At 40.3% G+C, this 24430-nt stretch overlaps 1 protein-coding gene across 1 annotated transcript; it reads left to right on the forward strand.

The window, feature by feature from the left end:
• The first annotated feature begins 1651 nt into the window (after nucleotides 1-1651).
• ccdc88aa (coiled-coil domain containing 88Aa) lies at nucleotides 1652-24430 on the forward strand. Its single transcript, XM_063882926.1, has 29 exons — nucleotides 1652-2039; nucleotides 2122-2213; nucleotides 4691-4796; nucleotides 6742-6811; nucleotides 7827-7885; nucleotides 7980-8063; nucleotides 8691-8831; nucleotides 9041-9216; nucleotides 10665-10746; nucleotides 11295-11453; nucleotides 11577-11723; nucleotides 11829-11973; nucleotides 12668-13306; nucleotides 13899-14104; nucleotides 14197-14391; nucleotides 14824-14954; nucleotides 15047-15188; nucleotides 15293-15466; nucleotides 16281-16442; nucleotides 16660-16937; nucleotides 17028-17171; nucleotides 17726-17912; nucleotides 18628-18773; nucleotides 18977-19069; nucleotides 19622-19833; nucleotides 20358-20435; nucleotides 21459-21713; nucleotides 21859-21924; nucleotides 22830-24430. The coding sequence occupies exons 1-29, from the start codon at nucleotides 1977-1979 to the stop codon at nucleotides 23852-23854; spliced, it is 5457 nt and encodes a 1818-aa protein (XP_063738996.1). The 5' UTR covers nucleotides 1652-1976; the 3' UTR covers nucleotides 23855-24430.

The raw sequence follows: 24430 nt of genomic DNA on the forward strand, positions 1-24430 counted from the left end.
GTTTTCACTGTAATTTAAAGTTTGTTCGATAATCCATCCGAGAACTCATTTTTGGGCCACATTTGGGCGGGGATAGGCAGAAAAATTCCAAAACAGGATGATTGACAACAACCCACATGGTGGTTTAGCCAACAGTGGTCCTTCACACCACCTACACACTGAAATAGAATCAGTGTAAGACCGGTTTTTAACACACACATTAGATTACATGATCAGATTACATTAAAAAAAATAAAGTACAAAGCATTGGTTTCTCTGTTAATATAAATGGACAATAAAACATTTATTTAACTCCTGATAAGATGTTTCAACTTCACTAAGAATTTTTCCAATAAATGTAGTAGTCATTAAAATATTGCATTGATATTATTGTTATGAGATAGGATAGTACAGCCATTTAAAAAGCATTATTTACACTTTTAATGAGATATGTGTTATTGGTATGTTGTCCACCATATTTATATTAATAAAGGCAAGCTAAATAACAGAACCATTAACCATTTGTACAATGCAATACATCTAAACAACAAATACATTTCCCCAAATATGTCCTTGAAGTTAAAAAAAAAATGGAACATTATAATGAAAGTAAGACATATTTTAAGCATATAGTATGATATTCTTAGGAAGGATAGAGGGTTTTTCTTACATTATTTATCGTTAGCTTACCCATTTTACTAAATGTATTGTACTTTTATTGTTATTCTATTAGGCAGTCATAGGAGGTAGTATTACTTTTTACACTTTATAATAATACTTGGTTTTTATAAATATGCTATTATAAAGATAGGCAATCTCTGGCAAAGTGGTTTGCCTACAGGATTAAAAAAGTTGTATTTTTTTTTTATGTTATCTCAATTTACAGATTCATAGACTTATTTGTAGTTTGTAACACTGGGAGGCGCCATAGCACCATTAGAGGCTGAAAGCCTTGGCAGCCAAAGTTTGGCATGATGAGTTTGGATGTCTTTTATTCAGGCGAAATAACCTCATCCCATCACACCCTTGACCATTATTTCAGTGCTAAACAGGTTCGTGGAACTTAACCAAACCTATTAGGGCAAATTCTAACTAACTTTGTTGTTGTTTTATTAACAGTTGCTTGCATTTTTGTTGTCTTTTTATTGCTTCGATTTGTTTTTATTTAAATTGTATTTGGTAGTGTTTGCCTTTCTGCTTGGTTTTCAGTTTGTTTTGTTTTTTGTTTTTTTAATAAATGACTATTGTAAAAAATGTTTTTCTTTAAATGTTAGCTGAATAAAACAACATGCTAATATTGAGCTAAGTGGCTAACAGTGCAGTGTTAGCGGCAGTGTTGCCGTGTGAAAAAGAGGCTCCTGCTGATGGGTAGGGGTGGGGGTGCTGTTGTCATGGTGACAGATTAAAGGGCGAAGATATTTCATAGCTCTATCCTGCTGCAGAGGCTACACAACTAGGCTATGTATTTCAAGAGCAGCGAGCTTTTTTGAAATGGGAGTTTCTTGTAGCACATGTTGCTAACTTGTCACTTTTGGTGGTTAAATATTTAGTTGAAAAGTCTACCATTCACCAGGGCTAACTCTTGACGAGCAGGGAAGCTGGGTAGAGGAGGCGGGGCTGTGGGGGGGGATTGAGGGCAGATGCCTTTGCAGCAGCAGAGGAGCCGGGAAGATGTCAGTGTGCTGTTGCGAGATAAAATGCTTACAGGACTGTGCTTGAACACCGATTTAGGGACGTTTAAACGGCACTATGTCGCGGATGTGTCTGTCGGCACCCTACCGAGAGGAGTCTGTGCGTGAAAGCCGCAACTAAACCGCAGTGCCGAGAGGACATTCTCAACTAGTTTGAGCAAAATGGATGGGACGATTTGGAGGCTGCATTCTTGCAAGGATGCCTCACTTCTGCAGGAAATGTAGTTGCCACCACTCTTTTTTTTCCCTGACTGACACAACTGGGATATTCTCTGGAGCTGTATCACCCACACAACCTTGGTAACGATGGAGAGTGGAGTTTTTCTGCCCTGCCTGGATCAATTCATGCTGAGCCCTCTTGTCACTTGGGTAAAAAGAAATCTGAATAATATGATTTCCTGCCTGTGATTTAATCCTGTCATGTTTCATAATATTCCCTTTTTTAATTTAGGTGAGGACATTTGTGCCACATGATGGGGGCATGCACTTGGACTTCTCTGAGTTACTGGATGGAGTCTTTTTGAATGACATAATGACACAAATGTAAGTCACAGCTTTGTTCTTGCAGCTTAAATTAATTTGTCACATTTTTTGTCTCAGTTGTAAGAGGTGTTCCAGGTTTGTTCAAAATAAAAGCCTATGTTTTGAATCTTTTGGCAGTCATATATTGATATAGCATGCGCTGATGGTGATTAAGTACATTATTCTTACACTACAAACCATAATAATTGAGTATTGTATTAAAGAGCTGGGTATCTTCTCCCATAGCCGATAATGGTACAGTATTAACCTTCTGCTAACAGTCTTATCCAGGCACCAACAGAACAGGCTTTGTCACCCTGCAGCAATGAAGGGGATCTTTGTAGTCTGCAGCAGTCTTTAAATGCTACTTCCCTTATTACTTTACAGGTTTGGGTTTATCCAGAAATGTTACAATTAGCATTAAAGTTACAGACACTGACAGGACTACAAAGACATGACTCCCAAGACATAAGGGACATCATAGATACTGTGAAGACGCTACTTAAGAGATTATGATTTGGGTGCCTTATGTTCTGAGGGACTTACCCTCACCCATAAAAACACTAACTGATGGTCCTCAGTTTAAATTGGGATGCACAATGATATGTCCTCAGCATGTCAACAGTATCCGATTTAAAACATTTAAAAGACGTTATTCGGATCGACCAAAGATGAACATTTTCTCTGATATGAGAGGCTGATATTTTACATAGAAATATTTTTAAAAGGCATGTTTTACATGTAAACAAGTTTAAGTAGCTTTCTTCTTTTGTCAAGTGAATGTGAACATTTTGAAGCATTGCATTTTATTCCTGCATCTGACAGTGGGCCATCACATGTAAACTACACTACAGTAGAGACTAGATGTTCTCTGTTATTACTTGACAACAAAAACACGTGGTTGTATCGTTATAAACAATCAAGTTAGAAAATGTTGACATATATATTTTGCCAACAATCAACTTTTCCACTATTGACGATTACTTTCTACATTAATGGATTTATAGTTTGGGCAATAAAATGTCAGAAAAATTGTAAAAAATGTCTTTCCCAGAGACAAATCCTATCTAATGTCCTTTTTTGTCAGTCCAAACCCCCAAAATATTCACTTTAATTATATATCACAATGAGAAGTTGGGAGCTTTTCATATGTGAGGGGAGAAACAGCTTTTTCCGCCATTTTTGCATGAAATATATCTTTATCTAAATAATTGGTGGATTTATTGCTCCAGCTCTGTTAACAGTGGGATAAAAAACTGCTGTGAGCTGACAGGGGGGCAAAGTTTAATGCTCATGTTAAAATGAAATTACATATTGTAGAACTAAAATAGAAGAGATGTAATAGATGAGAACTAGATCTACAGTATCCATTCATCCCACTTATCCCCCTGGGTCTCAATAACCAGCCTTAAATGCAGAACAATGCAGAGGGAAGGGTTGTGGAGGGGAGGGGGAAGAGGCGGGATAATCTCACGGATTGGGAGACCCTCTGGGATTAAGGCCTTGTTGCTGGTGTTTAGTAGCACTGGGACACAGATGGGAGGGAATGAGGGAGGGGGGAGGGAGATAAATGGGACAAACAACACAGTGATGGAGACAAACAGATGAAAAAATGTGACATACTGGTAGCATCTCCGTCTCTCTTTCATACATGACGTCTTTCTAACTGTAGGCACGTCACAATATTTACATTATTGATTTATGTTAATTTATATGGATGTGACCTCGGTCATTCTTGTGGAGTTCAATATATCCTGTTGCATTTGTAATTGTTTACATAACAGTGTCACCAACATGCCAGAATAAACAGCAGTTTACTATGGTAAGACTTGGTGGCACATTTCTGAGCCAAATCGTCAATTTTATTTAGTGATTCTGGTTGTGAAGATTGTATGTGTTATTCACTAAGGATATTTCAAATAAATTGTATTTCCAATGTTTGAATATTCTTAAAAGTTAATTTCCTGATAAAAAATGTATGTATAATATTGCGCTGTTATTTCCGTGACAGTATTTCATCCAACAAAAGTTTTTATTGTGACAGGCCCATCTGTACCCAAGGCCTTGAATACATTTGTGTAAAATTAATCTATCACTTAGCTTTTAATTCTTAAAAGGATCTTATTTCCTTTCCTGAGCAACAATGTGAGGTCCGACATGTATAACTGCAAAAGCGCCTTGAATCGGTTTTTTTCTGCTGCCCTATAATATATTACAGTGCCACCCCAGAATACATTATGCCCGGGCCAACAGCCCAAAAATCCAGTAAAAGTGTTCCCTTTGGAAAGTCTAATGCCGACCCGTTTGGCTCTGAAACAGTGTGGTTTGTTGGCTGAAAGGATGACGTCACACCGGCTAAAGATAGGAATGAATGGAGACCTCATACATGTCTTCATGGAGATCCCTTCTCTTAGACTCTCATTCCACTCCACTGACAGACATTTGTTTGATTGTGAACAGCTGACATGTGAAGTAAAATGCCTTTGTGTTGTCTTCAGAAACCCCTCAGCTGCACCTCAGGGTGCAAACAAAGTGAGCAGGGATCCAAGTCAGAGGATCCAAAACCTGAACTTCCTCGTCCAGCAAATTAAGACTTACTATCTGGTGAGTTTTCCCTCCCCCTTTTTTCTCAGCCATATGAAATATGTTATATAAAGACTCCAAGCTGCTAAGCTTTCCATCTCTCTCTACATGGGATTATGATATCTGAACATTTATATTCTGCCCCTTTTGAATTATCCATCACGCAACATCTGGCTCAAACATGCGCAGTCCAGATTGTTGGTCAGTAGCACTTGTGTCCAAGCAGATCAACTAGTTCTCCTTAAGACGTCTGCCCTAAATATCAGTCATGTACACATCAGTGTAATCTGCACATGGGCGAGGTTGGAGCGCAGCAGAGAGCTTCACTCATGCTGGACAGAGCGTGACATATAAAGTCATAAGATTCATGGGCAGACATCCCCTGATGTTCAGTCTTGGATTTGATGTCTGTGTTGGAGAAATTAAGTACAACTCGAGCTAAGCTTTCTTCTGCTAAGATCTGCTGAGATAAGAAGAAAAGTAATTTCACTCAAGCTGAGACAATTGAGTTCTACAGATTAGCACCGCAAAGGATTGATGGGTTTATATATTCTTTTGTTACAGCATGTTAAAAGGATCTCTGATATCTTCATATCCAATCCCTTTTTCCACTGATTACACAATGGATGGTTACTTCTTGGTCTCATTGAATACAGCTCTCAAACCGTGGACCTAACAGGAAGGAAATCATCTGAATTAGTTTATGTTGGAGTTAGACTGCAGCTTTTTATTCATGCATTTGCTCATTAAAACAGGATTTATTCAAGTGCACTGCAGTCAAGGTAGATATAGGGCAGCTCTTGCATTTTTTTTTACTCACTGACACATAGAAACTACATCCATACTGGTCCAATTTTGGAATAGATTTGATTATTTCTGCGTTTTTTGAGCAGTCACATTTCCACTGGTTTAAAAAAATAAGACTGAAAAACCTGTACATCTAAGCTAACTGTTCAATTTGTTAGTACAATGGTACTTTGAGCTACATGCTAATGGCTGCATGCTAACAAGTTAACAAGCACAATGTTAACATGGTGTTGGTTAATGGGTATGTTGTTGAGATACATTATTTCAATTTTTGTCAAAAGTGGTGAAACAATTGTTGGGTCTAGCCCTCCTAATGCAATGTAGCTAGCTAACCAAAGATCCACACAGATATATTTCAAAACCCATTCAATGGGTCAACGGTTTATGAAGATTCAACTGATATGCTCTACATTGGTAGCTAGAAAGGCAGTTGAAGAGCACAGATTTCCGCCACGACCGAATGCCTTACCATGCAATATTAACAAAAGTGAAAAATAAATGGTGTGTCTGCCCTGTGATGTGTCTGGTTCAATGTTCGATTGGTTATTTCTTAGCTCGTGCTAAACCCTTTTTACAAAACAAGTTTCTCGATCACAGTTTTCTCTTACCTTAAAAGACGCTTAGACTTGAGACTAGAGACTTTCTCACAGCTTCATAATCATATGAAAGGAGAGGTGGATGGGAGATGCATGGCTGGATTTTCCTTAAAGGGTCACGTGGGAAATGTTGGCAGTAGGACTGTATGACATCAACAAATAAATGATTCCAGTCTGCAGTGGCTTTCATGGGTATAATAATTTCCTTGATTCCCTGATCGCTTTTTCTCAAGAAGTTATGAGCAAGCACTGTTACACTTCACAGAGACACCAGCGCACATGCTGTACACAAAAACATGAGTGCAAGCCATTTAAAGCCTGATTCTAGGCCGTACTAAGGGAAACTGGCTCCGTCATCGTCCCATTCAAAGCGCTCGTCCATTTCTTGGCTGGGTTTCTATACATGTGTTCAGGCAGCTGCTATGTGCTGTACATACATACGCTCCTGTCCATTCAAGATGTTTGGCTCTGCTGCACTAAGTGTTATGTCCTTTGTTTGGTCTAAAATGTGCTTATCTTCCTCTTTCTCTTCCCATCTCCTTCTCTGCCTCTTCTTTTTGCAGGAAAATCTGAGACAGTTAATCATGATTCCTTTGCCAAACATGTTGCTGTTTGGCAGGACTCCTTACTGTGGTACGCTCCTTTATTCCTCCTCTCTCGTCTTTATTGGAGCTGCTAAGTCAGTATGTGGTTGGAAGCCTGATTAGTCTGTTTGCTGATACTCAATATGCACTGCATCAATTTCCCATGATTGACCTGAGACCAAGACATTTGTATTATAGATTTAGTGACACGCCTGAACCAGTTGCATAAGAAAATCTAAGAGAAAATGAAGAGTTTTCCAAACAAACCATGTGTCCTTATATTAAAAATGTTTTTTTCTTACATTTAGAAAAATAATATAGCCACATTTTTAAAAAACTCAGCTTCTTTATGCCAATTGCCAATCAATTGAAAGGATCATTTACATATTAGAGTGGAACTAACATATTTAGGTAAAGGATTTATATTTAAAAGATGTTCAATTTAATCTAATTCTGTGTACAATTCAGATGTAGATCTCTATTTATTTTGCACATATTGCAAATATAAAAAACATTTTTAAGAGCATTCTTGAATATTAAAAAAACAAAAATCTTACTTTTTTATTATATTTATTTATTTTTTATTCGTTTGTTAGTTTCTTTGTTTGTTTTGTGGCAATGGGGACATTTTATGTTACATTGAATGGGAAATGTTGTATTTCATAGTGTTAAAACAGCCCAGCTTAATTAAATTAAATCAGCAGTAATGTAATTGTTAATTGCAATGAGTTAATGGCAAAAATGCAAAAACATTTGATTATCTTTTTAAATTAGTGAACAATGAAAATGAGGTCACATTGTTCCCCAAAAAGGACACCCAGCCCTGAAATCATTGACAGTATTTCCTAACAGATTGACTGCTATAGATCTTTGGTACATTTTCTGACAGTTTGAACTCAATGGCTCTCCATCAGTCTGATAACCACTCTGCATAGTGATGTCAGGGCTTTGGGGAGTAGTGACCCAAATTCACCATTGCTCTATTCAACTTAAATCCATTCCAGCAGCCCTCAGTACTTTAACCTGATACGTTCTTTATCAGATGACCTTTTCTTCCCCAACAGAACAAAGTCTGGAGGAAATGAAGAAGCTTTTGCTGCTGCTCCTGGGATGTGCCGTCCAGGTAAATCCTGACTGAGAGACACATTCTGTTCAGAAACCTCAAATAGCCGGCATTAGCTGTGGAGATCTAAATCTGTTCACATTTCGATTTTCAGTGTGAGAGAAAAGAGGAGTACATCGAGAGGATCCAGACACTTGATTTTGACATGAAAGCTGCCATAGCTGCACATATTCAGGAGGTATCTGACTGTGTATGACATGAACTTTGAAAAGCCGTGTCATAGAGGAAATCAATTTGTGTACTGTTGTGCTTGTCAAATAAACAGGCCTGGGTAATAACAGATTATTTCTAATTCTATTTTTTTTTCAACAATTATCTCATAACATCTTTATCTTTAACAGTATTTTTGATTTGTTCTTCAATTTGGAATAAAGGACAGAGAGCAAAGTCCACAAAGTAACATTACATTCAAAAAATATATCAAATATTGTAAATGCTGTATATGCAAAGTGTATTTTTTAACATTGAAAATGTTTTATTTGTAAGGTATAGATTACTAATTGTAATGTTTGATTTATCTGAAATTACAGTTCTTTGTATAGAGTATGTATGTGTACATGTTTAAAGTATTTTTGAAGTAATTGCTAACCCTAAAAATTAATAATACTATGGACATAGAGGGTTTTCTTGGCCAGCAGTGATGTTATGAAGTAAAATACAGTTTATATGAAATTCCTGGAAGTAGTAAGGATTCATTCGGAAAGGAGAGAATGAACTGTCCAAGTCATTGTGTAGCTGCCTCTTGAGGAGGATTTTGTATTCTTTCATATTATATACCCTGACTGTCCCTTTCCATGTTGACCAGTTGACCCTCAGTCAGGAGAACGTGGTGGACCTGCAGTGGTTGGAGTCCAGCGAGGTGCATCCGGAGGAGCTGGAGGTCGTAGCGAGAAACATGGCCATGCACCTGCGACATGTGCTGGACCAGAGGGACACGCATCTAGAGGTACATTTCATAGTCATTCATGATTGCTTAAGAGATGTATTCAAGCCTTGTGTTTTATATAAACCTGTCCAATCCCAACATATTTTGTACAAGATGTTGTACTTGGGTATAAAGTGGTTACAAAGTGTGCTTGACGGTCAGCTTTTGTGAAGACAATTGGGAATTGAGTCATTATGCTAAAGCTAATCTGTAACCTGTCCTTTTTGCAGACTATAGCAGAGCTGATGCAGGAAAAGGAAGGAGTTGTTAGCTTGCTCAATAGCCCCTCCAGCCCACATTCAGGGAGCTACTCTCCCAGCATGCAGCAGCAGGCGGGGACTCAGCAACACCTGGCGGTGGAGCTGGCTGACTCTAAGGCCAAAATCAGACGACTTAGACAAGAACTGTGAGTAACAAACAATTTAAATCAATTACAACAAAAAAACAAGAAGGTTAAACAAGAAAGAACCGTAAAAAGCTTATTATAGGAGAACCAATTTAATAACAGGGCAGGTGTGATAACTCTGGAAGGATTTCAAGGTATTACAACATTTTACCAAAAGAAAACCTTTAAATATATATCTTTTAGATCTAAGTTGGGAATCTACAAGAGTAAAAAAATACACATTTTCAAGATAACAATGTAAATAATTTTACAGTAAAATGTCTTAATTTTTGCTTGAATTGCCCTTATAGGCTAAAAGTTTTGCATATAGTTTACCAGGAGAATATAAAAAGTCATTTGAACATGTCACAGCAAACATGCATAGGATAACTGTTGAGATCTAAATGCAAGTCGTATGGGATGAAATCATAAGTATTTACTGGTAGAAGTTCTACATTCTACAGTAGGTGATTGTTTAATATCATCTCATGGAACAGTTTGAGTTTCACCACAGGATGGATGATGGTAGGAAGCGTTAGCCTGGCCTCTGGGGAACTGCCAATAGAGAGTGAATGAGAGCCAGAGCGATACTACAGGATAAGCGATGCCCCTGGGAGTTTGGCCCACATTACGGCCAGCTTGGCAGGTTCCATGGCTGCGCACCACCACTGACCCACATTGGCTCCGCAATTCAGCTGATACTACACACACATACACACACTAACCCTGATCCGATCAAGATCTCAGTTCCATCATTGCTCTCGGTCCCATCGTCCCGGCTGTATTGTGCTCTTTGTTTAGATGCTCAGATTCACATACTGAACAAACACAATATCACTTAAAGCACCATGTATAGCCCCGGCCTTTAACAGCTCTTTCATGTGCGTACTGAGTGTTCATCAGAGCCTGCTTTAGCTCTTCAACCATGCAACTGTTTCTAAACATGTTGGAAACAAAATGAAATATAGATATTTCATAAAAAAAACAAATTGCAATTATTTTGACTGATATTGTAGCGGCGAATAATAGAGGGAATGATCCTATTTAGAACATTATTCACATTTTAAATGAAAAATATATTAAAATGATAATTTTGTCATCGTTTTAAGAGGATAATTGCCAAACAAGATTCTGCCACAGCCATATACTTCATTCAGAATGTTTTTTTCATATATTTCGCCTTCACCAAATACTTATTTTGGATATTGCACTACTCTTTATTGCAATTTCGATAAAATTCCGATTAATTGTGCAGTCCCAGTTGAAATCAAATGTAATATTGTGCAACAAAAATTAGCAACTATACCCCACTTAAGGTATCGGATGAGCAAGCATTTTAATTTGTCCTTTTGTGTTTGATCAAATCAAACTATTCAAATACTGTAGATGCATTGAACAAGTAGTAAGTAGTCCAGACTCACTAACCAGCCACTGCTTGTCTCTCCTCACCACTCATCTGACACCACCAGAGAGGAGAAGAGTGAGCAGACGCTGGACTGCAGACATGAGCTGGAGAACATGGAGACAGAGCTGAAGAGGATCCAGCAGGAGGTTTGAAGACTGGAAAGAATAGAAAAGAACGAAATTAAAGGACACAGTAACCTCCTGACTGCTCTGCAGATTATACAGATTAATGCAAATGTATTCATTGCTTAAGCCTTGGTCCTGTACATGTTAGCAGGGGAGACATACCTGTATCATGTCAAATTTCAGGTTCATGCTTTTTTTTTTGTCTGAGCACACTGTATCTGTACTTGCCCTTTCTCTGTAACGCTCAGTTTAGCACCTAACTCTTTAAAATGCATCCTGAAAAAAACTAGTCTTTTGCATCTGCGCTGTCATTGCACACGGGGAATCACTGTATCGCCACTGTACGGCACTTTCTATTTATATAGTATAGTTGTGACATCAAAACTGAAATCCTGACACCTCATTTAACACCTGCTTAAAAATCAAAATCTCCTTTTATACAATATGGGACTGTTAAATACATATAATCTAACAAACTGACACTGACATGAAACCACTGAGATACATTTTCAAGAACGATGCAAACTCAGGTTTCTGCTATAAACCACACCTGTCTCAACCTTCACCAGAACTCCCAGTTGCTCGTAGACGCCCGCGCAGCCCGCACCTACCGTGACGAGCTGGATGCCCTGAGAGAGAGAGCCATAAAGGCGGACAAGCTGGAGAGCGAAGTGGGCCGCTACAGGGAGCAACTGCACAAGATAGAGTTCTACAAGGCCCAAGTGGAGGTAGATGCAGTCTGAGAAATGATTTACAAGTGAAATTTAAGATCTGAATTTTGATTATATGTTGAGAAATGACTGAATGCAACAATCATGTGTTGATGAAACTGTTGTTTTTTTGCATTTCAGGAGCTAAAGGAGGACAACAGGGTGCTGCAGGAGACCAAAGAGGTGTTGGAAGATCAGTTGGAAGGCTGGAGGGCACGCTCCGATAAAATCCACCAGCTGGAGAAGCACAGTCTGTTGCTGAAGGCCAGGGTCCACGACATGGAACAGGTCAGACTGCTGAATAAAGGAAAACTCAGCAGTAGATCCCTTAGTTCCCTTTCTGCAGCTGTGCAGAATCTGTTCTTGTTCCCCTGCTGATACTTTTTGTCTCAGGAGCGGGAGGCAGATCGAAGGCGCATTGAGGAGCTGCAGGAGGAGAACCTGGCTCTGTGCTTGGCTCAGAGGAGGAGCATGGAGGAGTCCCAGCACCTGGGCTGGGAGTTAGAGCAGCTCTCCAAGACCACTGAGAACTCTCAAGGTAAGAGCTGGTTAGACCTGAAAATAAAGTAATGTGATATTAATGGCTGGGATGATCGGAATGGTGGGGTATGTAGGGAAATGTCACTATAATACCGTTAGCACTTTTCACTACTTTAGAGATTTTTTCTCTGGACAAAACTGGTTTGTTTATGTTTCAGCATTCAGTTTTTCTGCAGTCAGTTTGAATGTCTGCTGAAACATGACTTAGAGTATAGGCACAATCAGGAGATGTTTCACCAAACACGGTCTTAGTGTGAGTTTCTGAGTGTTGGAGATATCGGCCATTAAGGTTTAACTGTTGGCAGGTCAAGAAAGAAAATAGTTCCTCCATGATTTTTTGTTGGCCAGTGCAATCTACTTCCATTATATTCGAGAGAAGGCAGACATCTCCGTAGACGGTATCTCCAGTACTCTTGAATATTTTATACAAAATATTATAAATGTCCAGTATATATAGTTCTAAATGTAAATGGAAAAAATATGTATTTTGGACTTTTGGTGTCCCTTTAAACACTTTAAACCTTCTGTTACTGAGCCAAACTAGACTCAACCAATTTAAATTGGTTCAGACATAATAAAGTTATCCACGAGTGTGTCTAACTCTGTCTAAAAAAAAGCCTCACAGCACTTTTTCATGTCTACAGTAAGTCCTCTTGTACTTCAGTTAATTGGCACCATGTGTTTGTGTAAAGGCCAGCAGACTCTGAGCGAGGAGGTGAGTGAGAGGACGTGCAGTCGCATGCTGAAGCTGGAGAAGGAGAACCAAAGTCTCTTAAGGATCATCGAGGAACTCAGAGCTGCCTCGATTAACAAACGTGGCTGCCAGCTGGTCTGCAGCACCAACAACTGTACCTCATCAACAGATGAACCCAGGGAGCTGCAGACCACCTGCTCAAATATCCAAAACCGCACTAATGGGATTGCATTCAGCACAGTGACACAGCAGACGCTGAATGGAGGTTCAAACTGCCATCAGCCTCTCCACACCGAAGATCGGGAGGAAGTACAGAGTGAGATCGTCCTCACAGATAATCCAGACCTTCATGTTCAGGAGAAAGGACAGCTAGAGGACGGAGACGGTGGAGATCATCTCAAAGAGCTGATGTCTGATCTAGAAGACTTAGAAAACCATCACAACAGGCTCCATTGTTTTGTTGGATCACGTGACCGCTCCCCTGGCTCGAAGGGAAGCAGTCCCTGCTACGACAGTATCCTCACAGGTCTGCCAACACGCTCCTCCTATGCCAGCAAGCACACTCAGCGGCTGGAGGCCAAGTGCAGGGCCCTGGACACAGTGAACCTCCATCTACAGACTTCCCTCGATAACACCGGTAGGTTCTGTGGAGCAAAGCCACATTCAAGAAAAACGTACCCTGAATTCTTGAATGCAACTTAGGGGAACTATGAATCCAAAAGCTAAAAAAAAATGTATTGAAGTAAGTATTTCATTTGTACTAAGAGGCAGGACATCCCTTAGCAGTTGACCAATGACAACAGAGCCGTCCAGCTAACCAATCAGAGCAGACTGGGCTCTGGTTTCAGACAGAATGTGGAAAGAGGTGCTGCAGCACAGGCAGTATGAGAAAAATAAAGAGCTTTTTGAACATTAAAGCATGGAAACATGTCCCAGTAGAGGCACAAAATACAATAATGAACCTGCAAATTAGCAGAATAGGGAACCTTTGCAGAACACTTCAGCTTAAACATTCTCGAACTTTCATAAACGTTCTAAATGATAAGAAAAATATGTTACATTGGGCTAAATGGGACTTGAATTTGTCTTCTTCATCAAGACTTTTCTAAATTTTTTGATTCGTTTTTCACCATGGAGGCATGTGAGTAAAACTAGAAGAGTTCCAAGTAACACAGGAGGCCTCAGTTACTATTTAGTTTAATTCTTCTGTTCCCCCTACATCTCTTTAGATCGTAGAGTTCAGCGCCTGGAGGCAGAGGTTCAGGAGCTGGAGGCAGAGAACCACAGTCTGCAGGCCACTTTAGAGGAACTTCGGATCTCTGCACGACGCCTGGAGCAACTGGAAGCAGAGAAGCAAAGCCTGGAGCAAGAGACCACAGTCCTGGAGAGGGAGAAGAGGCAGCTGGAGAAAGATAACCGACGCCTCCGCCAACAGGTCGGGAAGCTTGTTTTCTAAGAAGAACATTGTTGGAAAGACTTACTTTGATCTTTAATAACATGCCACTGTTCTACCTTCCTCTGTCTCAGGCTGAAATCCAGGAGGCCAACTTAGACAGCAGCAACGTCTGTATGGCCAGCCTGGAAAGAGAGATGCGTTTTGTTGTAAAAGAGGTGGAGGGGTTAAGGGAGACTGCTGAGAGGGTGAAAGGCCTGGAGAGAGACAACAGAGAACTGACCAAGCAAGCTGCTATCGACCAGAGGACCCTGGCCACCCTCAGAGAGGTGAGGGAGTGCTGTCTCGTTTACGCTGACTGAATAGATAATCTAACCTGACCTCCCCTGACATTTCACCGATAATTTACAGTTTTTTAACAGGAGAAGAAGGAACAGTCCTCAGATTTTGATGTTCTATTAATTTAAAGTCACAATTATTTTGGGTGAAATTTATTTAACCTGATCATTTACATTACTAGCTTGGGAATCACTAAGCCGGTAGCGTTTTGTAGGTTAAAAAATATGTAAAATTACTGAGCTGTGACAGGGGATAATATATATGTATTTTTTAAATAATAATAATTTGCAAAGCTAAAGTTGTAAATTTAAGAAAAAATAAACTTGAATATTTTATATGATTAAAGCCGTAAATTACACGAAAAATGTTACTTATCAAATGTCCATTAAAATGTGTAATCCACATATACTGTCCATCTCTAGGAGCTGGTGAGCGAGAAGCTGAACACCCAGCAGAGGAACAATGAACTGGAGAGGCTGGCCCATGATTTGGAAATGCAAGTCCTGAACCACGAGAGCGCCCAGCAGGCTCGACAAGAGGCTCCAGATAACAGGTGGGGTTTCCCATCCTTACCCATTTGAAATTAATATGATGAGTGTTATTATACCACATTTAGTAAAATGAATCCTTCTGTGCTTTATGCAGTAGGTTCAAGATGCTGGAGTCAGAACTGGAGGCATCTCTGAAAAGATCTCTCCAGATTAAAGAAGACAAGATGGCGGCTTTGGAGGCTCGTCTGCAGGAATCCTCCGCACTGAACCAGCAGCTGCGGCAAGAGCTCAAGACTGTACGTTGTGCCATAGAATGTCACCTATGAGGACTATAAGTGTCACTTAAAAAAGAACGTATAACGTTTTTTTTTTACTGATTTTTGACCTTTGACCCCCGCAGGTGAAGCAGAGCTATGAGGCCTTGCAGCAGAGGCAGGAGGAGGAGTGGACAGCTTCAAGTTGCTCCCCTCCCTCTGATACCGGCAGGACAATGAGTGAATGGCTGCGTGAGAGCCAGGAGGCCACCAAAGAACTGCTGAAGCTCAAAGACCGTCTCATTGAGGTGGAGAGGAATGTAAGTAAAAGACCTATAGAGTGACCAATATATAAAAATGGTTAACATTAGCTTGTGTTTATTTAAGTAGTAGAACAAACCATGTGTTTCATTCTTTTTTCGATTCTTTTTTTATTTGCTCTTAAGTTTCTGTTAAGAGAATTCAATTCTTCTCTAACCCAGGAGTGCTGAATGATGAATCCCCCTTGATCATAAACTGGAAAGCTGGTGCTAATTGTTAATCATTAGCATAGGTGATACCCACTGAAATACTCGGGCACATGCCCAACAATTACAGTAGTGAAATGAAGCTACTGTTGAATACAATTTAACCAAATAAACATGTGATTTTCCAGAGTCATTGCCAGCGTTAAAGGAAACATCTAAGAATAGTATGTCAGCCAATAAGAAGCTGAACAGATATCATCAACAGTCTTTTATTCGATGGAATAATATCTTGTTAGCTCAGTCACACTTACACATAATATTGACCGACATTGAATTATATGAAATGCATCCCTTTTTTAGTTTCAAATGTTAAACTTGTTTGACTTTCTGGACTGTAAAAAAGAAAAGAAAATGCAAAATAAGAAAAATATATACCTTGTAATGTGCACTTTTTACCTGAAAGAAAAAGTTAAAATAATAATAAAATATGACGGCATACTAGAAACCAATGGCTACTGAGAACATAGGTAAAAATAGTGGACACAAACAAAAATAAAATGGAACATTTTTGTATATCGCTTCCTGCATGAGGCTAATTTTGCTCAGCTGAGTTCCTAAACTTAACACTCCATGTTACCTCACAGTGATCTTCTCTTCTACCCTGCAGAATGCAACACTGGAGGCCGAGCGTCAGGCTGTGCAGGCGCAACTGAGGCAGCTGGAGAGTCAGTCCGACAGTCAGCAGGCTCAGATCCTCGCCCTGCAGAGGCAGGCGGCCTCGCTGCAGGAGAACAACACGGCCCTGCAGACACACAACGCTAACCTGCAGGTGCCATTATCACAAACGCACTGTTTACGCTGTGGTTCACTTAATGTTACAGGCCCTGTATACACATATATAATTAGCAACGGGAAAAGTGAAGAAACCACTGCGTGTGGTTTTACTGCTTAAATGATGATAATGGACGATCAAAAGCACTCCAATTTATATTCTGACCTGTAGAAACTAAAATGATACATTAACCTCTGATCCCTTCCTTCTCCAGGTGGAAAAGTCCACTCTGAACTCGCAGAGCGCCTCCCTCATGGCCCAGAATGCTCAGCTGCAACAGCAGCAGTCGGGGACAGAAAGCGAGCGGGACGGCGCTGTGCGAGTACGCGAAGAGCTGCGCGGCGTTCACGAGCAGCTGCTACGAGATCACGAGCGGCTGGCGGCTCTGCACGAGCGCCAAGCCATGGAGTACGAGGCCCTTATGGGAAAGCACGGCTGTTTGAAAAACGCCCATCGCACCCTGGAGCTGGAGCATCGAACCACACAGGACAGGTATGAAGATGTATTTTTAAATTGAGTAAATATTTTTTACAAATAATAATATGGTTTTGACGTCTGTGTGTGTGTTGGTGTTATCTTCAGGTACAATAGCTTGCTGCAGCAGCGCACCAAGCTGGAAGACCTGGAGAAAGCCCTGAAGGAGGAGCAGATGAGGATGACTCTTGAGAAAGAGCAGCACAGGAGCACGGCTGCAGAGTGTAGCAAGCTGCGGGACGAGAAGGACTGGTGAGGGGGAACACCCACACACTTTACCAGGCCAGGATTGGCATTGAACCTAGAATATTTGATCAAGTTGTGCACTTCCATATAATTTAGAGGTATTTTATTTCAGTATTTCTATGTAATAATTATATATACTTTTCGGAGGCAAATATTAGTTTATATTTCACAAAAATTATTGAATAAATTAAGTTACTATTGATTATTATAAAATAAGTATAACAACTAATATATTATGATGTATGATTGTAGGTCAAGAGACCAAGCAGATTGACCAGCTACACCATTACACTGATTCAAGCATAATTTCTTAGTGATTATAATTATTTTAACTGAGTTGTAAAATATATGTATGATTTTGAAAAGGGCCATTCTGCATGATGGGTGCTTTTAATTTTGTTACGTTAAGTATTTTTTCATATTTGTATTTTTGAAGTTTTACTCATTAAATAGTATTTTTACCATGCAGTATTCCAAATGTACTTAAGTAAAAGGTCTGAATACCCCTTCCACCGCTGTACAAAAGTGATAAACATTCATTTATTTTTATTTTCTTTAAGGCTGAACCAGACGTACCGTCAGCTTCTCAATGACAACGAGTCGCTGACGGTGGACCACAAGCAGCTGAAGAGCCAGCTGAACGAGGCCAAGCTGGAGCACACCTGGCTGGAGGCCGACTTCTCCAAACTCAAGAAGGAGTTCCAGCAGCTGGACATCTCCTCCACAAAGCTCACCAACCAGTGTGAGGTATAAACCGTTCCATTCATTTAACCTTAGCTCACTCTTTAGGGTCAGAGCTACATAGGCTAAATCAGCTAAAAGTACAGTAGTGCAACATGTTTCTGTTCAACCAGTTTGTTCCAACCCAAGTGATTGTTATACTTTTATACATGTCTTATCATACTATATTTTATTTTTTGGCATTCGGACTGCTGTTTTTACTTACAGTATATCTTATTATATTCCTGGAATTAAAAACAAACAGTCATGTGCCAAAAGACTAAATATAGTATGATAGGACATTTTTCCTTTCATATATTTAGAAAACCACAAGATAGTATAATTAGCTATTTTGTATGTATCCAAAGTGCAAGACTTTAGACCAATCACAATTAAGCATAGTATTTGGGCACAAAAGGGTTAATCATTTACAATACCACCCACCTTAATATATTTCATTGTTACCCTAAAGAAATTTGTTCTGGACACTTTTGTCCTACAGTTCCATAAGAGATACAAATCATACATACTTAACAATAAAAGATAAAATGATTAACATATTAACACATGGCTACTGTATATATATAGTTTTCCCATACAGACACACCTACTGCCACTCGTAACATATCACCATCCACGCTTCTAAACACTCATATGTAGAGGAACATAGATGGATAGTGTGTGTCTTACATACCTGCTTACACACATGCACATGGGGCTGCTTTTTCTATGTGGTTTGTAGCTGCTTGGTCAGTTGAAGGGCAACCTGGAGGAAGAGAATCGCCACCTGCTCTGCCAGATCGAGACCCTGATGCTGCAGAACCGGACCCTGCTGGAGCAGACGATGGAGAGCAAGGACCTGTTTCACGTCGAAGAGCGACAGTATATGTAAGCAAATAGGCCCAACAACATGACCAGATAATGTAGCAGCAAATCGGGTCTTATGTGTTGATTTACACCATGCTACACTAATTAGCTCATCAGCTAACGCATGGCGCCTTTGTGATTGGTACTTGAAGAAAATACAATTAGCAGCAGGCTGACAATTATAATTGATGATCTTATTAATGTCTTCCTCTGTCTCTGTTCAGTGACAAGCTTCATGATTTGAGGAGGCAGAAGGAGAAGCTGGAGGAAAAAATAATGGACCAGTACAAGTTTTATGAGCCATCGCCTCCTCGCAGGTAAGAGACTATGATTTCTTTTTTTCATGATTATGGAGAAATGGTGGATGTCAGATTTCAGTATTCACATAACTTTTTTACATTTTGATCACTATGTAGAACTTCACTTAATACTAAGAGTTTATTTTCATCTCACACAGGTGGTTTTTGTTTGGTTTTTGGTCCCCATCGACTTCCTGAAGAAAATCTATCTTAAGCTTAATTGCTCCATTTAGCTGACATTGTTTTGTTTTTTTACTGAAAACAACTGGAGCCCTTTTATGCCATTATCAAAGCAGCGAGGCTGAACCAAAAAAGTAAAGTTGTTGGCTTTAAAACCAAAACAAGGAGCTGCAAGATAATAAAATGCTCCATGAAGCTATGAGGAATTGCAGAGTTCTAAAGGAGAAGATTGATAACAGCAGCTTTAAGTATCCATAGTTTAATTAAACATTTTAAAGGGATATTTCAGATTTCTAACAATCCAAAATATCATTTTTTTAGTCAAACTCACCTCTGTATGGTTGTTGATATATTGATCTCTTCTTTATGTTTAAATCTACCCTTTCACAGACGTGGAAACTGGATCACCCTGAAACTGAAGAAGTTAATTAAATCCAACAGCCGTGAGCATGGTCCGGACTGCCCGCCTACTCCCACAAACTCGGGCAGTGCCGAGCCACACCACGCCTCTCACGACAACGGCTCCTTCATCAGCTCAGACGGATCCGGAGGCTCGGCCTGCACCTCGGCAGGTGACGTCATCTCACCCCAGCGTCACAGCAGTGAGTACGACCTTATCGATTTCACACCTCCCATTGAGTTGGCGGAAGCGGTGTCATCGGTGTACCAAAGTCCCCCCCCCCACTGCTTCAGCCATAGACCAGGAAGTGAAGTCATCATGAGAGGCAGGGCACAGAGATCATTTAGGAATGTGTTCAGAGATCTTCCCAAGGTGACAAACCTTCTCCCTCAGCAACATTCAAGGAAACGCAGCAACTCAAATAAAGGGATTTTAAAGTAAAACTCTAATAAATACTTAAATAATTCAGATACTGTTTGTGTTTGAATTTAAATGAGCATGTGTCCAAGCGGTCATTCTTCCTGATGCATGATGTGTGGTAACTCTCCTCAATATGTGTTCCACATGTATTTCTTGTGTCCTAATGTATTTCTTCATTCCTGCCTTCCTTCCCTTGTGTCCTTTCCTTCCCTTCCCACTTCTCTCCCTCCCTTACATCCCTTTCTCTGCTCGCATCAATCCCTTTGTCTACCTCCCATGTGGCGTCACTTTGCTGTTACATCATAGCCACCAAAATGTTTCCCCGCATGAGGAACAGACTGAAGGACAGAGACAGAGTCAAGTCCCTCTTCCGTCGTTCCATGTGTAAGAAAGACCGTGGTCCTGTGTCTACCCTCATCTTGACTGTAGCCTTTTGTTTCATTGCTAACTGGATAATACTAAGTATGACGGCGTTTAAGGGCCATTGTAGGTTTAAAAATAACTACAGAGCCAGTAGAGGGGGGTGATATTCATAGAACAAACTCAGAATTTCATAGATTCAAAATGTACATTAACAGTAAAAAAAAACAAACAGATTTCCTTTAAGATTAAAGAGGAGAAATGTAACTTTTGGACATTTGAGACTTTAATGTAGGGAAATTTCAGATTTATTTTCTCAAAAATGTATCATTTTAAATTCTCAGAGAATATAAAACCTTTTTTTTTCTCGTAAATTCTGTGATTTTTCTCTTGCATTTTTTTCCACGTATTAATGACAATAATCTCAGACAATATTCAAGCATTTTTTGTGAATTTTAGTCTTTCCTTTTATCTTTTTCCCACTTAATTTAACATCAGGAAATATCCTTTTTTACTCTGAAATGCTACCTTTTTACTGGAAATATTACCCCCCTTTCCTAGCTCCGCAATTATTGTTATTTAATGAACAAAGACCCTAAAACACTTCTATGCTTTAATATTTATTTTCTACTAGATGCCTAAATAACCATATATTGAAACATCATTGTTTGCAAAAAGGTGGAAAATCAGGAGTCGTGTTAGCAATCTTTCCATTCCAACCTCATTTTAGCACACTAATATAATTTAATATCACATATTCAAGCCTTTGCAGCGTGTTGCTAGTTTTGAAGACAATCTGGGCTATTTTCATCAGAGGTCAAAGAAATGCTGCATTGCAGGAGGACTCTGGTGCTGTGTGAGCTCGGCCCTACCAGGAGCAGTTGTACTGTAGGGATTAATGATGTAAAACCATTATTTATGTGTTTATGGAGAAAGCCAACCATCCCTATGTCCATGTTTACAACACCGTAGAACTACAATACCTCTTAAACTCCATGTTTACCCTCCTCCCTCATCCACCTCCCACTTCTTGCTGAAACAATGCAGCCCTGAGCAGCTTGGTGTCCCCCGCCGCAGCCCCGCTGTGGGAGGAGCGCTGGGCGGAGAGCGCAGAGCGGCTGGAGGGGTCCCAGGCTGATGTGGACGAGGACAGGGAGAACACATTGTCCTCATCCCCATCCACATCCATCTTGTCCATCCTCCACCTTAATCCTCCCACCACTCCACCATCCGGCCACGTCATCATCACATCCACTGACACCACCGACACTGTTCCAGATGTTTCTGAGCTCAGGGTGACAGGTAGATGAGGCATTCATGAGCTTTTTCTTTTAATGTCATTTTCATTAGTTAGATGCAAAGAGGTGAGTGGAGCTAAGGCGGCCCTCTTTTTTTTGTATTCATGCTGAAAAGTCCCTTATATTCATTCAGGTATATCTCCCCACAGACAAGGAATCAAATGATAGCGCTGTGCCATCTGGATTTGAGGACAACGACGAGCTGCAGAATCACGGTAAAGCCCTGCGGATTCTCGTTTAGAGGATACAGCAAACATTCAGATGTATTACCAGCTCGGGAATTAGAGTAAATCCATCAAATTGCAATCATGACCTTGTTTCGTATTAATCACTATGCTGACCACAGAGACCAGCAACTGGTAGAGAAAGACTGGACTCTGCTGCCCCCTGTTGCTCATTAAGAATATTGTGTTGATACAGTTGACATGATTTCCTAATAGAGATAAAACTGGTGTATTTATTGTAGCTCTTATTGGTAAATGTTGAGAGTTTTCTCTTTTTTGCTTTGATAATGTACTTTTGGAAAGAAATCTTGTAAGACCAAGTGCCACCGTGGTGTCCCTGAGCAAGACACTGGTTACCTACACTGCTCCCCGGGCGCCGTACATAATAGCAGCCCACTGCTCCTAACACTAGGATGGGTCAAATGCAGAGACCGCATTTCGTTGTCCTAGTACTTGTACTCTGTGCAATGACAATAAAGTTGAATCTTCATCTTCATCTTCATCTTTAAGATATACTAAACTTTTAGACTCTTTCAAATAATGTTTTATGACTTTAAATGGCATACTGTAAGCCCGCAACACTTTTTTATGACGTATTATACTGTGACTTTTATATGTTTGCGACAACACACAACGGCAAAACCATACATTTTGTTTAATTATAATACTAGGCCCGGTAAAATAACTTAAATTTCTATTTCAGAACTTGGAATTACATCTGACATTAATTTTCAGGGAGTCTCAAGGTCTTTCAAACTCGTTATATAGTTATATCCCTCAAATGTATAAACTTTGAAGGATATCAAGAACCTGGGGGAACTTTGAAAATAATGACTCATTTGCATATATACACATAAAATGTAAGAAAACTAGTAATACAAGAAATCTCTTTCCAGGGCTGAATGGCATCCAGAGTCGAGCCCAGAGTGAGAGCAGCGGTGAGTTCAACCTGAGCCTAGAGAATGAGCCATGGTCAAACGGCAGCAGCCCCATCCAGCAGCCTCCCTCCCGCCGCTCCTCCTCCTCCTTCCAGCCCCCCAGTGATACATCCACCCCCCAGCACACACTGAAGCAGCAGCACAAGGAGAAAGCCTCCACCATGCCCATCGCCCATCAGAATTCGGAAATCCAGGCTATGCCAAAACAGAAAAACCATGTGCTCTCTCAGGACTTCTGGCTCACACGGGGTACAAAGAGCATCCGGAGGGGGTCAAGGGTGAAGGTGACGCGTCGCTCTTCAGACACGGTGGGAACAGTCAAAGTGAACCCAGGGCTCAACGGGATGAATTCAAAATCCAGCTCCAGCAAAGTCGAAACTACCCGAGCTTTGGCTTGTTCACCTATCACAGTGCTGTATGTTCAGGGAAAGTCATCCTCAATGTCCGGCTGCCTCAACTGCTTTTCCACCCCTCTGGGGAAAGAGGGCAGACTGAGAGGGTCGCCCAAAAGTCTCCCCCGAGCCAGCAGCGTCATTTCCACAGCAGAGGGATCGTCCCGGCGGTCCAGTGTAATCAGCGACTGCAGGGTGAAGGCTGACCCGCTGTCCGTCCAGGTTTCAGAGAGCCATCAGGAGGAAGAAGCAGGTCAACCTGAACCAGAGACAAAAAACAGTGAGCCGGTTCCTCCAGTCAAACCTCCTAGAGACCCAACAGCTGTTGTTCCCACGGATGACCCCAAACCTCCTGTGCAGGAGTCACTTCTTGGCTCCTCGTTCACTTTCAACTCTGTCTTCTCTAACACGATATTCAGCGACTCTGTGGTCCCAACCATGACCAGTCTGGATGCCCTGGACAACAACCAAACATTCCTCTGTCTGAATCCAGATCTGGTGCAAAACTGTCCATCTGAGATGCCGAAAACGATGAAGCAGGGCCAAAATGCAAAATGTGACACTGGGCTAGAGAAAGAAGAGAAGAAGTAGCTGTCACACGATTAAATACTGTGTAGGAAGGCCACTTTTTATCTTGTCAACCTGAAGCACACTATTAACTGTTTCCATGCTATTCCATCTGATTATACAGCTAAGGTGTAAAAAAAAAAGGTGTTAAGAGGTGTTATTTTTCTCCCACACAGCTTAAGTAATTTCACCAGCTCATATAATGCAGCTGAGTATTAGTTCAAGATATTCACAGCTTTATCTTCATCTGTTCTGTCTCTTTGCACAAATTATGTTTAATATAACTGAATGACGTATGGATAGATTTCCTCTTTTGCCCCGTTATTAGGTTGTTGTTCAGACTCGAGCCTGTTTTTTATTTTTATGTCACCACACTGACAATCCTGTTATGTATATTTGTGTTTGCCAAAATATTTTGTTAATATCTGCCATTTCTATTTATGTCCTGTTACTTTAAAGGAACTGTTAAGTTATTATATGATTTCTGTGCTGTTAAACTTTAATGTGAGCCTGGGGGAAATGTGATTTTCATGTGAGAAAAACTGTAAATCTTGTAAAATACGATGTATACCTGAATGCTATTTTCCCTTAAATAAATAA

Source organism: Eleginops maclovinus, chromosome 5 (assembly GCF_036324505.1).
Source record: "Eleginops maclovinus isolate JMC-PN-2008 ecotype Puerto Natales chromosome 5, JC_Emac_rtc_rv5, whole genome shotgun sequence".
NCBI lineage: Eukaryota > Metazoa > Chordata > Actinopteri > Perciformes > Eleginopidae > Eleginops > Eleginops maclovinus.